The sequence below is a fragment of the Mobula birostris genome, chromosome 24 (genome assembly GCF_030028105.1).
Source record: "Mobula birostris isolate sMobBir1 chromosome 24, sMobBir1.hap1, whole genome shotgun sequence".
In the NCBI taxonomy this organism is placed as follows: Eukaryota; Metazoa; Chordata; class Chondrichthyes; order Myliobatiformes; family Myliobatidae; genus Mobula; species Mobula birostris.
This window is the reverse complement of record NC_092393.1, coordinates 50,144,681-50,161,977: the sequence shown is the minus strand read 5'-3', so window position 1 is coordinate 50,161,977 and position 17,297 is coordinate 50,144,681. Positions and strand designations below refer to the sequence as shown.

The following is a 17,297-nucleotide window of genomic DNA, read 5'->3' as shown; positions in this document are numbered from 1 at the left end:
TATTTATAGTTTCTTTCTAACATTAAGAAAGGTGAACATTCATTGTTTTATCCATACTAAAAATGTTTACCACTAAAGAAATGGAAAATTGTAGAAGGATATTTAATCCTTCGGCTGTGAGTAAACCAATATAAAATTACTAAAAGATATTATAAAAAGAATTTGCCATTCAATGGTTTCTGTAGTTTATGCTATTCAGTTTCATGGTAAAGTATTTTTGCTATGCAAGAATTTAAAATCTCAACAATGTACATATAAAAAATATGATATCTGTGTGGAATAAATCAGACTTCAGTTTGCTAACTTTGTGAGAAGGTGTGGACAATATTTATGAGCAAGGCCTAATATGATCAAATTGAATATTCAACCAAATCAGATTCAGATATCACATACAAAATGTTGGAGTAACTCAGCAGACCAGGCAGCATCTATGGAAAAGAGTATAGTTAACATTTCAGTGATGAAGGGTCTCAGCCCGAAACATCAACTATACTCTTTTCCATAGATCCTGCCTGGCCTGCTGAGTCTCTCCAGCATTTTACGTGTGTTGCTTGGTTTCCAGCATCTGCAGATTTTCTCTTGTCCAGATTCAGACATGTAGGTTTTCTAATTTACAGCTCTTCTGTCAGATTGCTTACAAAGAAGCCAACAAAGTAGGAAGATCATAAGCATGGGAAATGGTAAGGAGAAGCAAAGAGTTTCTATTTGGGGCTAAAAACAGATAAGCAAATAAGCAAAAAAAAAAAGCGGGGTGAAAATAAAGCAAAGCAATAACAATTACTTTATCAATGAAACCAGTAAAGCAGCAGCTTAAGTATTGACAAAAAGTTGGATTTTTAGTTCTTTTCTAGACAACAAAGGCATGTCAGGTCTCTTCAATCACTTCTGATGCAAAACCTATGAAATACATTGTTAAATGGACAAGCTAAAGATCCAGCTTTGGATATTAAGCCTCCTCAAACGTGTCATGCATTTAACCATATAGTGCATTACATGGTATAATGGATGGCACATTTGAGGAAGAAGCCTTCCACAATTCGGGTATCCAATACCTTGGCCATAATATTGGAAATTGACCATTGCTTTGGAAGGTATGGGTTAAATGAGCCAGTCTGGAAGGGAGAAGAAAGAATGGGAAAGCAGAAGATCAAAGAATGGAGAAAAATAATCAGGGAAACTTATCTGGGTGGATGTGTGTTTGAGATGAATTAGAGAGGAGTTCTAACAACAAATGGGAAAAAATAATAATAGATAAGGAAAATTAAAGCTTTGGGGCTTTTATTAGGTTCAAAGTAAATTCATTATCAAAGTATATATCTATTGCCATATACTGCATTGAAATTCATTTATTTACAGTCATCTACCATAGAATTTACAAAAAAAACCTACACATGAAATACAATGTTGGAAGAAATAAACTTTGGTGGAAGAAATAAACAGGCAGATAATTAATTAGATGAGGAAGAATTCAAAATGCAGAGATGCAAAGGGACTTGGGAGCCCTTGTGCAGGATATCCTAAAGGTATCTCCCAGGTTGAGTCGGTGGTGAAGAAGGCAAATGCAATGTTGGCATTTATTCCTAGAGACATAGAACATAACAGCAGGGATGTGATGTTGAGGCTCTATAAGGCACTTCTGAGACCATACGGAGTATTGTGTGCAGATTTGGGCTCCTTATTTAAGAAAGCATACGCTGACATTGGAGAGAATTCAGAGAAGATTCACGAGAGTGATTCCAGAAAATGAAAGGATTATTGTATGAGGAACATCTGATAGTCCTTGGGCTATATTCCCTGGAGTTTAGGAGAATGAGGGGGGATCTTATAGAAACATTCCGAATGCTAAAAGGCCTGAACAGATTAGATATGGCAAAGTTATTTCCCATGGTAGGGGAGTCTAGGACAAGAGGGCATGACTTCAGGATTGAAGGACTTCCGTTTAGAACAGAGATGCAGAGAAATTACTTTAGTCAGAGGGTGGTAAATCTGTGGAATTTGTTTCCACGAGCGACTGTGGAGGCCAAGTCATTGGGTGTATTTAAGGCAGAGATAGATTATCCAGGGCATCAAAGGGTAGGGGAGAAGGTATGGGAGTGGTGATGATTGGAAGAATTGGATCAGCCCATGATTGAATGTCAGAGCAGACTCGATGGGCTCAATGGCCTACTTCTGCTATATCTTATGGTCTTATAAACATTGACAAACAAAAAACAATACACAAGTTGTAAAGAGTCCTTGAACGTAGGTCATAAAATCAGTCCTGAGTAGTGATAATTGACATTAACCGCACCATTCAGTAGTCTGATGGGCGTAACCAAAAATTTTAACACATGAGGCCATATGGGTAGAAATGGGGGAACAGAAAAGGGACAATCTTAATTCCAGGGAGTACTATTGATTCCTAAGCAATTCGTATGGGAAAAGTGCCACAAAGGATCAAAAAATAGTTATTGTAGTGGATTTCATCTACCCTTATACTAAATTAGGGCAGAGCAGGAAGTATAAAATTCTTGGAATGCATTTACTGGAATGACTTTAAACAACTTTTTTAGCAAATACAGACAAGATAGGGACTTCTGGATTTTATATAACAAATGAACTTAAGGAAATGTTTTATCAAAAAAGGTGAATAAAACTGCTGAAGAAAGGAAAGGGTTACTGCAATTCTCAAAAGAATGTCTGAAGTTTTACTAAATATTTTAAGACACTATCTTGAATAGAGGTGATACAAGCTAATAAATCATGATCCAATCCAAATGTGACATAAGGAAAAGCAAAATGAAAACTGCAAAAATACAGTAAGAGTTGGCATTCCATTATTTGAAAATGTTTTCTTATTCAAGTAAAGTTAGCTCCCCTATACTGACTATTGAAATATTGACCAACCTTGTTGTCATCCATTACAGTATTAAGAGATTCAATCCACATTGGATCAATGTCACCATCTAACACAATCCATTTTGGTCCATCATGTGAAATGTTGGCCAGGTCACGCATTATGGTTGAAAAAAGTCCTGAAATGCCAAAACAAAGCCATTAAATATAAACTTTACTCAATTCAGAATAATAACTCATTTATAAGCATGTTATGAGCACAAGTTTACAATATTACAAACTATGCAAAAATTTTCTACATTTTCTCAGCTCATGATATTGTGCCAATCTATGAGTCTACTTCATGAATCAACCAAACCTTCCATAACCTGCACAACCCATAACCCTCTATTTTCTTACAGCCATGTGCCAATGTCCCAATTATATCAAGTTCTATCGACACTCCCAGCAGTGCATTACAAACTAACCGTGTAAAAAAAAACTACATCTAACATCTCTCTTAAGCTTTCCTCCACTCACCTTAAATGGATGTCCTCTGGTATTGGCCATTGCTGCCCTAGGAAAACGGTGCACATTATCCTCTCCATTTATGCCTCTTATAATCCTATACACTTCTATCAAGTCCCCTCTCATTTTCCATGAGAGAAAAACTTTGCACAAAAGACATGCTCTCTAATTCAGGCAGCATCCTGATAAATCCATGTCTTTCTCAAATGACATGTTCTCTAATCCAGGCAGCATCCTGATAAATCTCCTTTGTAACCTCTCTATAATGAGGAGACCATAATTGAACACAATACTCCAAATGTGGTCAAAGCAGAGTATTAGAGAGCTGCAACATTACTTCCCATCTCATGCATTAAGTCCTCTGATCATTTTGATTTGCAAGATTCCTGTTATGCTAGTTGGAAATTTTAGCCAAAAACATTTGCACAACCTGGCTGAAATTTCTACAGATTTTACAGTGGGAAGTCAGATGAATGGGATAGATAGTTGAGGTAGATTAAACGTCCCTGTTAATCCTCTATAGCTGCAGTATAAATGCCCTCTTATAAAACTGAAATTGTACTACAAGACTTTAGATCATATTGTATACCATAAATAGTTTAGTTGTCAGATTCCCTCTACAAACAAACATGAAAAGCACACTTAATTTTGAGAAGTGCAATTTTTACAGTCCAAGTCTATGTTTGGACAATAATTTTCTGCATAGCTGTTAAGTGAACATATAGGTGATCCAGATTTGCTCTTACAGCGCTCTGAACTAAATATATTGATTTTATATTAGAATTTCACCCGAAGGTGATCTTTATTTTAAAATAAATATTTCCAGGCTAGGATCCTTATTGGTAGGGTGAGTATTCGTAGTCCATCCCTAATTATCCAGGAAGTGAATCACTGGCCATTTCACTAAGCAATGAAGAGCCAACTGCACTGGCAACAAAGGAGGTTTATAATGTATCTTGTTACTTGAATTTCTTATTTTTTCTTCCTTATTTTTATCAATATATTTCCTTACTTACTTGAATTGAAATTAACCAGCCACTGCTGGGGATTCAAATTCATTTCTCCAGATCCTGACCTCTAGATACAAATGCAGTAACACTACCACTGTGCTACTTCACCACTGTTTTCAGTGGAGCTACAATAAAACTTCCATATACATGCAGATCACTTCTGAGTCAACTGCCTGCTAAAGTTCAGATGGCAGAGTAGGAGAAACCCCAAGGAAATTCACCTTCCTCCATGCATTCTAGAAATGAATTTTAAAACAGTGATTAACCAAGTAGGTACTATCTTCCCTTTGTTGTTTGTGCTTAGCAATTCAAACCAATTACCGTCTTTCCACTCCCTTGTTGCTGGGTTAATAATCCCAAACAACTCATCACAAGTCACAGCTTTGGGATCAAGATCAACACTGATGGCTTTTCGTTTCAGGTTCAGGTAAGTTGTTTTCAAGGATCGCATTACCTTCAAAGTTAAACAAAAAGCAGTAAGACTGAAAATTAATGATCAAAATCATTGTCTAGTATTAGCCTGGCTTATTTGCCACTTATCAGTCTATGCCTGAACGTTGTCAGGATATAACATACTTCATTTTCTAGGGGGAGAGAATGGAATCAAACATTGCATAATTATCAATGAACACTTCTGATATGATGGGAAGGTAGGCAATCATGAAAATAGTTCTGTCCTAAGAAGCACCTGTGATGTGTTGGAGCTTAGACAATTGATGCTCAATAAACATTACCATCTTTGTTTGTACGTCCACTCCAGATATACTTAAACTTCAGATTTACCAGGCTTCCAATTGAAGTACAGACTCAGCCCTCCTGATTCCCAGTGATTCTTTCAAGCAGTGTTCAACATGCACTGATTCATCTTTTACGGTACAACAGAAGGTGACAGTCTGTAGGAGGTTTTCTGGCCCAGGTCTGACATTATGCCATCTAACTTCCCAGAATTTGAAGAAAACTTCCAAAACTACTCAATCCTAGATGTACAGCACTATGTGAACACCTCTCATGGGACTCTTTTGCTTATGGTTATCCATACTTTCCAGAGCATTATTATGAACCTTACTTGTCATGAGACAATGGGAATGAAGCACAGTCAGGGCAGGTTGATCAAGGACATTTTCTTGTAGATATTGGGTATGAGATTCATTCTCATACACCTTATAGAAGTGAATAAAATGATGAGGGCCATAGATAAGGTGAATGCATACAGTCTTTCCTAGAGTTGGGAACTAGAAGGCATAGATCTAAGGTGAGAGGGGAGAGATTTAATAGGAACCTGAGGAACAATGCTTTCCACACAGAGAGTGGTCACTGCCAGAGGAAGTGGTTGAGGCATTAACAATATTTAAAAAGTTGGATGAGGCTGGGTACATAGATAGGTAAGGTTTAGAGTAAAATGGGCCAATTGGACAAGCTTAGATAGGTATCTTGGTTGAAATTGACTAGCTGGACTGAAGGGCCTGTTTTCATGATGTATGACTATGATCCTCCCTAAGAAGAATAACCACAAGCGCTGCAGTAGTTAAAGAAGGCAGGTCTTTGACATCATCAGAAATACTGACCATTCAGTTTCTGTGGCCAGACACACGCACACACACTATATTGCTCAATAGATTGAAATATAGCAAATTTATTTCTATGATTAAAGAAAGGAAAGAGAGAGACAGAAAAAATTGCCTGGTTAGCCTGACATGAGTAGTAAGGAAAATATAATAATTATTGAAGGAAATGATAATGTTTCGAAAATAACAATAGGCTTAGGACAGGTCAACATGGACTTATGAGGGGGTGATCCGGCTTGACATATCAGTTAGATTTTTTTGAGGCTGTATTTAGCGGATAGGAAAGGGCAAATCAATTTGATGCTGATTGATGCATTATTGTGCAAATTTATAACATATGAATTGAATGCTGGATAAATAAAAACAGAGAGCGTGAATAAAAATTTATTAGGTTAGGAAGTTGTGATTATGATTACCATGGGCACTGATGATGACATCCCAGGAATTCATCATCTATAACAATGATTTGAATGAGGGAGGAGCATTGATGCTCCTATACCCTAGTTTCGAGATGTTCTAAATGTTAGGGGATAGTTATAAGCAGGGTACAGGCAGGCTTCAGGGACATATAAAAAAATAAGCAAATGGGGCCAAGGAATACAATGCAAAAAAAATCTTAGGGTATTCATCTTGGTAGAAAATAACAGGAAAGCAGAATTTTTTTGGAATGCAAAGTGATTGAGTGGTGTTTGTTAGGAGGAGCCTAAATATCATTGTACATTAAATATTTAAAGTTAATATACAGGCTCAGCGAGCAATTAAGTAAACACCATGTTGGTTTTAATTTCTAGAGGATTTGAGTAAAAGAGTGGAGACATCTGATGAGATATCTGGAGTATAGTGTACAAGTCTAGTTTGCTAATCTTAATCACACTTTCAATATAGAGGGAGTACAATGAATTCACTGGACTAAATCCTGGGATGGCATGATTGCTGTTTGCAGAGAGATTAGGTAAACTAAGCCCGTACCTTTTTGAGGTTACAAAGATAATAGACGACATAATGTAAATAAATAAAATTCCTGAGAGATTTTGAGTTTATTTTTCTTCTGGTTGGATTTCTAAGGCAGTGGTCCCCAACCACCGGGCCGCAAAGCATGTGCTACCGGGCCATGAGGAAATGATATGATTTGGCAATATGAGTCAGCTGCACCTTTCCTCATTCCCTGTCACGCACTGTTGAAGTTGAACGCACGTGCGGTCATTACGCACACGTCATCCATGTCGGCGCGGGAAGAAGATCAACTCTTCGACCTCGCAAATGATGGCGGGCTGAAAAGTTATGTTTGACATAACATCTCTGCCGGCGTTCTGGATCAAAGTCAAGGCTAAATATCCTGAGATAGCCATGAAAGCACTGAAAACATTGCTTCCATTTCCAACTTATCTCTGCAATGAATGCAACGAAAACTAAATTGCGGAATAGACTGGATATAAGGAACCCCCTTCGAGTATCGCTGTCTCCCATCACCCCTCAATGGCACCATCTTGTTTCAGGGAAGCAAGCCCAGGGCTCCCACTGGTTCAGCGATATTGGTGTGTTGCAACGATTTTATATGCTCATACGGGGAAAATATGTGCTGTGTGTTTAATATCCAAACGTTACTTAAAATGTTATGATGCTATTGACTTATAAGTGACTTATATAACCATATAACAATTACAGCACAGAAACAGGCCGCCTCGGCCCTTCTAGTCCATGCTGAACGCTTACTCTCACCTAGTCCCACCGACCTGCACTCTCCATTCCTTTCCTGTCCATATACCTATCCAATTTCTCTTCAAATGATAATATCGAACCTGCCTCTACCACTTCTACTGGAAGTTCGTTCAACACTTACTTCAAGCTCCCCTGTCCTCCCCTGATAATTGACTTATCACTATATTCACGCCAGGAAAATATGTGCTGTGTGTTTAATATTAAATTCATTAGATAAACCCTTTTAGAAATGAAATTGAGTGCACTAGCCACTTATCACCTATATTCCAGTCCTGATGAACACCCCCCCCCGAACAGGATCGCCAAAAACGATTCGTAGAAAAAAATCGGCACGTACACGCATGTGCACACAGGTGCCCGTGCAAGGCTTCATGGTCATGGTAGTCTTTCTCGGGGTAAACACAACGTATTTGACTGCTAATCTTGTCCGTTGGCAACCCTACCCCTCCCCCCGGTCGGCTGGTCCGCAAGAAAATTGTCAATAATAAACCGGTCCGCAGTGCAAAAAAGGTTGGGGACCCCTGTTCTAAGGGACCATAATCTCAACAGAAAAGATCAGCTATTCACAACAGAGAACTTTCTTTGCCAAGGTGAAGGGGAATTTTTGGAAAGATCTATCCAGGAGGGCTGTAGAGGTTTAGTTGCTGATTGCAATTAAGGTAGGGACTGATAGTTTTGTAAGCAGCAATCAATCAAAAGGCGTAAAATGGCCGATTCCTCGTGCTATTTCTTTCATCACATCTCTCACAAAGTCATGGTAATATTACTCTCTCTCACTGGGGAAAAAATTGAGGACAACAAAAAGAAAAAAAAAACACCTGTTTCTTTAAACTAGAATTGAAAATTGTTGCGGTTCTGTAGCCTGATAAACCAAGGGTGGTAAACCATATATATGTTGTAACTGGGTTAACCGTCTGGTCACGCCCCTCTGCAGACTGTCCCTGTGGCTCCTCCCACAGATTCCTGAATAAAGGTGTTTCACCTTGCCCCTCCCCCTCAGTCCAGGGGCAGATACTCAGCATGGAGGTCGTATTGTACAGCGAATAAAAACCTTTCAGTATTTTACCCAACTTCAGTCTTTTGGAGTTATTGAAGGTGCTTCACCAAGGCCCGGTGTTCATAATGAGGAATCAACTGATGTCCTCAAACACTTAAATTGTGAATCATAGTACATCATAATGATATGAATGAATTTGGAAACAAACAGGCACTATCTCAAGCATTTCAGACAGATATTTACCTGTGATTTTCCAGTTCCAGCATTGCCAACAATGAAAACCGAGTGACGTACTTGAAGTATTTCCTCCAGCTGAATTACTTTCAGGACAAAGTTATCTTCAGGTTGCAGATGAAGTTCTATAATTGACTGCTTAACAATCTATGTAAATGTAAGAACATTTGTCATGTTAGAAAAGTAAATTCTTAAAATAACTAAATATGAATTACCTTAAAATTACTCATCATATGAAAACAATAATATTTACTGTTAATATAAAAATAAATCCCTAGAATTACAGCGAATCAGGGAGAATGCAGTGCTGCATTCAGAAAATGCAATGACAGGAGATTGCAGGAAAAAAAGTGGCTTGGTGGGGCCTTCTTGCCCTCATAGGATGCTAAGGCTGTGTAACGTAATTTCAAAAACCGAAATTAGTTGAGAGTTATAGATAATGTAAATAAAGCATGCAACAAAATACAGGAAGACCTTAATGAGGTTACAGAATGGGAGCTTAATAGGTAAACGTGAGGTGACGCACTTAGGTGGAAAAAGTTACATACTATCATAAAATTCTGATGATCCAGCATATTCAAAAATTTGATGCTGCCTGAATAGCACATTTTCCAGGTAATTACATGGTACTCCTATTAATATCCAACACACTTTTACTTCAGACACAAGAGCCTGCAGATGCCAGAATCTGGAGCTACACACAAGACTAACTCAGTGCTGATGCAGGGTTTCAACCCAAAATGTTGATGATTCCGCTTCCATCACAGATTCTGATGGACCCGCTGAGTTCTACTAGCAGATTGTTTGACACTTTAAATTCACTCTTTTGAAATGCTAGTAGCTATATACGTATGCTGGAGAGTGAAGAATTAGGCATTAAATTTTGAGGAAAAGGAGCAGACTTTTTAGGATAGAGACAGGAGATTTTTTTTTCACTGGTTGTGAATCCTTGATATTCTCTCTCCCAGAGGGTTGATCAGAGAATCACAACTTGGAAAAAAGTTCAAAAGTTCAAAGAAAATTTATTATCAAAATATACTTATGTCACCATATACAATTCTCAGATTCATTTTCTTGCAGGCATACTCAATAAATCCATAACAGAGTAATAACCTTAACAGAATCAATGAAAGACCGCACAAACTTTAGTATTCAAGCAGTGTACAGAAGACAACAAATTGTGCAAATACAAAAGAAATAATAAGAAATAAATAAGCAATAAATATCAGGAACATTAGATGAAGACACTTTGAAAGTGAGTCCATGGATTGTGGGGAAATTTCAATGATAAGGGCAAGCCAAGTTGAATGAAGTTATCCCGGTTGGTTCAAGAACCTGATGTTTGAGAGGTTCCTGAACTTGGTGGTGTGAATCTTGAGGCTTCTGAACTTCTTCTTGATGGCAAAAGCGAGAAGAGAGCATAATCAGGATCCCTGATAATGGATGCTGCTTTCCTGCAACAACACTTTGTGTAGATGTGCTCAATGGTGGAGAGAGCTTTACCCGTTATGGACTAGGCTGTATCGACCATTTTTTTTGTAGGATTTTCCATACCGGGCTGCGATACAGCCATTCAATATATGCTCCACCACACATCTATAGAAGTTTGTCAAAAATTTATATGTCTTACTGAATCTTTGCAACCGCTTAAGGAAGTAGGGGCATGTGGTACTTTCTTTGTAATCGCACTTTATGTGCTGGGCACAGGACAGGTCCCTTGAAATGATAACACTGAGGAATTTACAGCTGCTGACCCTCTCTACCTCTGATCCTCCAATGAGAACAGGCACATAGACCTCTGGTTTCCTCTTCCTGAAGTCAATAATCAGCTCCTTGTCTTGCTGACATTGAGTTGTTGTGGCACCACTCAGTCTGATTTTCAATCTTCCTCCTATATGTCGATTCATCACAACCTTTGATTCAGCTTACAACAGTGGTGCTGTCGGCAAACTTGAATATGGCATTGAAACTGTGCTTAGGGGAGAAAACAGAATTATTGAATGGCTAAACAAGCTCAAAGGGGTTAATGGTGTAACAACAGATGATGCAGTGGCTAGTGGTCCTGCCAGAGTCTCAGGATGATCTTGACCTTAGATACCGTCCGTGCAGAATTTGCATATTATCCTGTTGGCTAAGTTGACACTGAGTGCTGTTGCTCACTCCTATCTTTCTTAGAGGTTAATTGACTACTGCAAATCATCCATTTGTGTTGGAGTATAGCAAAAACAATAAAAGTTAAGTTGATGGGCATGAAAGAGAAGTTAATTTGCCAGGATACCAGGAAATAAGGAAGTGAGGATTGAGACTGATGAGAGTTAGCATTGATGCAATGGGCTGAGTGACCTCCTACTGTATTGTAAAAAATAAATAAATAGCCAATATGTGTTTCTATTTTCTCATACTATCTTCTTATAGACTTTTCCATATTTATACCATCACTACATACCAATAACACACAACAACATAAGTATCCTAGATTTAAAAAGGCTTTAATATTGATAGGAAAATATGTATAAAATATATAATAAGTGTGGGCAACCATTGCATTAGATATGTTCAGGTAATGGAAATGTGTCCTTACAGAATTCACAAATTACAAATATGAATAAAATTCGATCTCACAGAATTTATAATGCAAAAAAGGAAATAAATAAACACAAATTCACATTTTTTTCAACTCAAGATTTCTTAATGGAAATCAGACGATGCAGCTTTACAATATGTAATATTGCAATACATACTAGTTTCTAGGAACACAACACTCTATAATTTGGGAGTTGTCTGTATAAACATAAAACTAATACTTCTAAAGTATATAAGTGTATGTATGTATGTATATACATACTGTGTACACATGACATTTTATTTATGCATAACTGATTCTACAAAAAAATTTTGACTAGTGTGTCATTTGAAAATTCTGTGTTTACATGCATAATGTAATCAAGTCATCATTTTGCAAATGATGAGAACTAAGTGTATGAACTTTAGTATTACCTGTTCAAATTCTAAATCTCTCTTTCTTGGCACATCTAGGGCTGGGAATAGATCTCCTATAAGCCCCATAAAAACAGGCAAATCATCTGTTACTATCTTAGGAATATTAAAATCTCTCAAGGCTCTCATAAGGACCTGGTCTTCAGGGCGATTTGGATCTCCTCTTTTCAAAGAGCCAGCCACAACCAGCACAGACTTGATAGCCCGTAATCCCCAATCATAGTGGTCCTGCAAGAGATATTATTGATAAAAATTGTGTCTTTTTATGAAAACAGTTAAAAGAAATGGCATCCACAGCTTTGGAAATACAAAGAAAACATTATTTTCTACAAAATCAGATATTTTAAAACTCTTAAATGTGTTTGGCATGTACGTGCCCAATCCTAATTGAGAAAGTGGAGGTGAGCTGCATCATGTTACTTCTGTTGGTGAACGTACTCACTACTTGGGTTGGTGGCTTCAAGATTTAGCCCAACAATAATGGAGGATACCCAATACATATCAAAGGCAGAGGTGAGCCCTAGGTCTTGCTATCATTGGTGGTTTTTATTGTAGTATAGGTCATGGGCTTGGGAGATGTCAGAGTAGCCTAATTAAATATGTGCAATATATTTTGTAAATGGGAAATGCTGTAGCCATCGTGCAAAGTTGGCAAAGGGAATGAATGTTAGGCTGGTGGACTGCATGCCAATCAAATAGTCTTGGATGGCAATAAACATCTCATTGTTAGAGGTCTGCTCATTTAGACAAGCTGCTTTGATTATGTTTCTGACTTTTTCCTTGTAGATAGAAGAAAGACATTTTGTAATGAGCAGCTAAGTCATTTGCCCAAGGTCTTTGACCTGCTCTTGTAGCTACAGTTTTCGTGTGGCTGGTGAAGATTATAGTCATTGCTGACTTCATGTTGATGGTGGAGGATTGACATGGCAATACTAATGGAAATCAAGGATAAATAGGCTGCCCTTTGCTGTTGATGGTGGAGGATTGACATGGAAATACTAATGGAAATCAAGGATAAATAGGCTGCCCTTTGCTGGGGGAAATCTTTTGCCTTGTGGTTTTAATGGTGTTTTTAAAATCAACCTTTGGAATGCATGTTACTTCAATCTGATTGCACACAAGCATGATCCAGTTCATGTTATCATTTCCTAACTGTAAACCTTATCCCATTTTGCCTTTATTAAAGGGAGGGGGGGAGGGAATTTGAGTCATGTTTACAGTTTTAAGGTCATCAATTCACACCCAGCTATTCTTGTTACTTAAAATTACGCTCTGCATTTTCATAAACTTTTGAGTAGACTAAAAGATCTTACTTGAGAGTTTAAAAGCAAGTAAAGCTAGATGTTAAAGAGCTAACAAACTCAAAGCTGAAGAAGGAAAACAGTTGGAGAAATGTGTGACTGAAGAAAAAAATCAACGTGCGATAATTTGGAACATAGGAATGATTTTACTGACAGAAAGTTAATAGTGTAAGGATGAAGTAGAGTAAATATAGTTGAAAGCAGAAAATTCAGAAGTATGAGCAGCATTTGCTGACTAGAGAGTGGTGTTCTCAACCTGAAGTCAAGATCACAGATCAATAAAGTACCCAATCAAAACACTGGTACTGTTCTTGCAGTTTGCGTTGTTTTATTAGAGCAAGTCTTAAACAGCTTTATGTCAAATTTTGTTGGATGTGCCTTTGTGAAGTGCCATTGGGCTTGTCCTAATTATTTTATATACACAACCTCAGTGGGCTCTTAGATGAAAATTCATTTTTCAGACATCCCACCCCTCCCGGAAGTTCCAGGAGTCTCCCGCATATTAATAGTGGCTCCCTGATGCCCACAAATTATATACAATATCACGGAAATCAATTTTTTTGAGAGCGAGCGAGAGAAAAGCAAGAGAGAGCGTGAGAGCGACCACGAGAGGAAGTGCGCACGTGAGAGAGAAAGCAAGCGAGAGTGCGCGAGCGAGAGAGAGCGAGCGAGAGCGGGAGAGAGAGCGAGCGAGCGAGAGGGAAAGCAAGCGAGAGCACTTGAGTGCACGAGCGACCACGAGAGAGAGAGAGCCCGAGCGACAGCGCGCCATTGCAGAGTGTTCCAAAAAATAATAAAATGTATGTCACCCCAGACTACACTAAAGTGTACCCCGGCCTAATAGGGGTCAAAATAATGACAGTGTTGCTCGCTGCGCTGTTTGCAACAATGACTTTTCTATTGCCCATGGTGGGTTAAGACTGTAAAAGACATGTTGAGGTGAGTTTAACAGGCGTCATTCGTTCATTAACATAGCTAATGTTATTTAAACTAGCTGGCCAGCTGCTAAGGAGCTACTCTATTGCAGACATCGCACCTCTCCTGGAAGTCTCCCACAAATTGATGGTGTTACCTCCCTGAAATGAGTTTTTGCAGAGTGGGATGTCTGATTTTTGGAGTATGTAACACACAGATTGCTATGTTATCTAAGGTAAGTAATGCTTTATTATTACCTGCTTGGAAAGCAGCTCTTTACAGAGTGTGTAAAGCGTAATGAATTTTCTGGCAAGAAGTCTGGCATCAATGAAACCTTCAGCAACCAACATGATTTCGCAAATCAGTTCAAAGTCAGGCACAACCATAGCACAGGGTCTAAAAGAAAATAAAATTTTAAATCATAAATCTGTACGTTTGAAGACACATGAATCTTTGATAGACAACACACATTTTCTGGCTATTGAGGAATTTCGACCTGATCTGCTTTAACATCAACTGTGCACTTGCATCTACCTGTGAAAAACTTTCAGCCTCATGCATCCTGCATTAGCTGAGAAAACAACAAGACGAGTTTTGTTTCATTGTTCTTTTTATTATGAATGACATCAAACCATAAATGCATATTTTCACAACTGCAAGGTTCAAAGCAGTTATGCCCACAATATAGCCAAATTTGGATTGGACTTTGAAGGGTGGCATGGCAGAGGATTCTTAGAAACATGATTCACTGCTTGGAAACGTTAACTCTTTCCAGACTTGTCAGGAATTTAGACAAATGAAAAAAATGGTCATTTAATCACTGAACTAAGATTACTAGTTATGTCACCCATTAACCAGACTGCTTTTTCAAAGATACATGGGTGAAAGTTCAGTTTATGCCTCTTAGGTCTTGACACTGACCAAACTGTCATTTTAAATGAACTAACTGAAAAATATTAACTAGGAGTGTTTTTACTACCATTTTGACACTACAGCACAGAAATAGTCTTCCAATGAGAAAGTTTTCTAAAAGTTTGGGAACTTCTACCTCGGCACGTGAAGGCCGATTTGCAAGTCCAAATTTTTAAAAAAGATAAATCTGATTTAAGTAATAAAGAAAAAGAACAAAAGTAAAATCAAAATTTTAATGAAAGACAGGGACCTGAAACCTCTACTTGGTTTTTAAATTATTTCATATTTTACTTAATGATTTCTTGTTATGATTATTTCAAAGCAACTTAGTGTTTCTGTTCCTGTTGAGTTACTTATAATGGAGTTGCATCCTTGCTAGAATACAGCTTCCAGTTTGTATTTCAACCTTCTTGCATTGAAAAGTTGTGGATGCAATTTCCACTCTAAGGGCTTTAGCAGTAAAATCTAGCCTTACAGTTCAGCACAGGGAGCAGTCCACTGCTAAAGTTGCAGTTAATTTGCATCACATGTTAAAACAAGGATCTGTTTCCAAGACTTCTAAAAACCTGTCCACAGGTGTGATTATTTACATTTGCTCAGAAATTTATAAGTACTTCTTGGATGTTTTAAAATGTTTCTTGAGCAAGTTAGCAGCTTTTGTCATAACTAGAGTGGAATGTTGCTGAATGTAATTTCAGGAATAATTATTTAATATACAATCAGCATCACCATAGAGTCATGGAGATGCACTGCACAGAATCAGGTCCTTAGCTCACCACATCCATGCTTACACAAATCCTATTTGCCTACACTAATCCATATCTTTCTATGCCCAGTCTATTCAAGTCCCCATGTAAATGTTCTTAAACATAGGAATTGAAAGTATAATGTAAAAAAAATTCAAGCCTGAGCTCTTGGACAAAAAAAAATTACATTTCATACTTAAGTTATGCCAAGGGTTATGGAAGTCACTGAAAAAACATCAGTTTGATAGCTTTAAGTTTTCTCAGCCATTCTCTATTTTTATTTAAATTAAAAATGATTTCCAGCATATGCTATTTTTTGATTGCCAAATTAGTGGTTATTTTTCATGATGTAGTGAAATACATACTAGTGAATCAATTATTTTGTTCATGTTTATTTTAGATATGTTAAATCAGTCAGAAAAGGAATAAGATTATAATATATAACATGCAATGATTTAACAAAATAAAGAACAGTACCTCAAGTGGTCTGATATAATGGAAATATTATAAAGCAGACTCACAATGTTTTACATTATTGCAAATCACATTGGCACCATCAATTTTAATTGTATTGCTTAAGCAGTGATTTTTACTATGTTTTTGAATAGACACTAAATTCTGAGTCAAAGTGGAATTTATCACAAGCATACATCATGAAAGTTGTTGTTTTGTGAAATTTATCATAAAATAAAAGTTTATTAAAAATCAGTTACACTACCTGAATAATGCTTTCAGATTTTCTGGCAGCTCTGTACGCCCTGCATAACCAGGATTCATAGTAATGAAAATCCCAACTGAAGGGACAAGAACAATATTTTCTCCCAAAAAATTAAATCTTTCCTTCTTGTCACGTATTGCATCTTGAACACATTTTACCTGTAACATTTATGATAAAGTTTAATCCTAGCCAATAACTTTATAAACTTACATTCATTTTAAAATGCCATCCATTTAAACTTCTACGATCTCTTCATGGGAATGTTTTCTTTCTATGAATCAACAGGCCTTTTCTTTGAATCTCTGTGCACTCTCCAGAAGAAATCAACCTTGTTAGATTATTACTTAATTTCAAACCTGTTTTATTTTCAAGATAGGCTTTTGACAATCTTGAATGAAACAAAGAAATTTAGAATTTTATTTTAAAGAGCTTTGTACCATTCTAATTGTAAAGAGTGTGTTGCTATCAGAGATGCTAAGAGACAGTACCAATCCAAAACTGAGTTTCAGTCCAGCCATCAGTTGTGGCAGAACTTACATAACGGGTTATGAAACAAAGCCGGGCATTATCACCAACAGCAGCACATCTCTTTCCGATGAGCTTAACACATTCTAAGTATGTTTTGAACAGAAGGGAATAGGTATGTCACCACCCACTCTGACAGTCTCCAGAGCACCTGAATCTACAGTCACCAACGCAGATGCAAGATCAGTCTTAGAGAAGACGAATCCATAGAAAGCATCATGCCCACATGGTATCCCTGATCACGCCTTTAGATCCTGTGTGGATCATCTGGAAGGGGTATTTATATACATTTCTAACTCTGCCCACTTCATCTGTG

General features: G+C 37.5%; 1 protein-coding gene across 1 annotated transcript in view; it reads right to left on the bottom strand.

Annotated features, from left to right (window-relative positions):
* Nucleotides 1-17,297, bottom strand: part of LOC140187260 (dynein axonemal heavy chain 17-like) — a 193,767-nt gene that overhangs the window by 73,477 nt on the left and 102,993 nt on the right. Inside the window, exons 28-33 of the mRNA XM_072242393.1 lie at nucleotides 16,457-16,614; nucleotides 14,338-14,476; nucleotides 11,865-12,092; nucleotides 8,877-9,014; nucleotides 4,674-4,806; nucleotides 2,887-3,014 (exon numbers count right to left, since the gene is read on the bottom strand). Coding sequence (XP_072098494.1) covers nucleotides 2,887-3,014; nucleotides 4,674-4,806; nucleotides 8,877-9,014; nucleotides 11,865-12,092; nucleotides 14,338-14,476; nucleotides 16,457-16,614 — 924 coding nt within the window. The remainder of the gene's footprint in view (nucleotides 1-2,886; nucleotides 3,015-4,673; nucleotides 4,807-8,876; nucleotides 9,015-11,864; nucleotides 12,093-14,337; nucleotides 14,477-16,456; nucleotides 16,615-17,297) is intronic.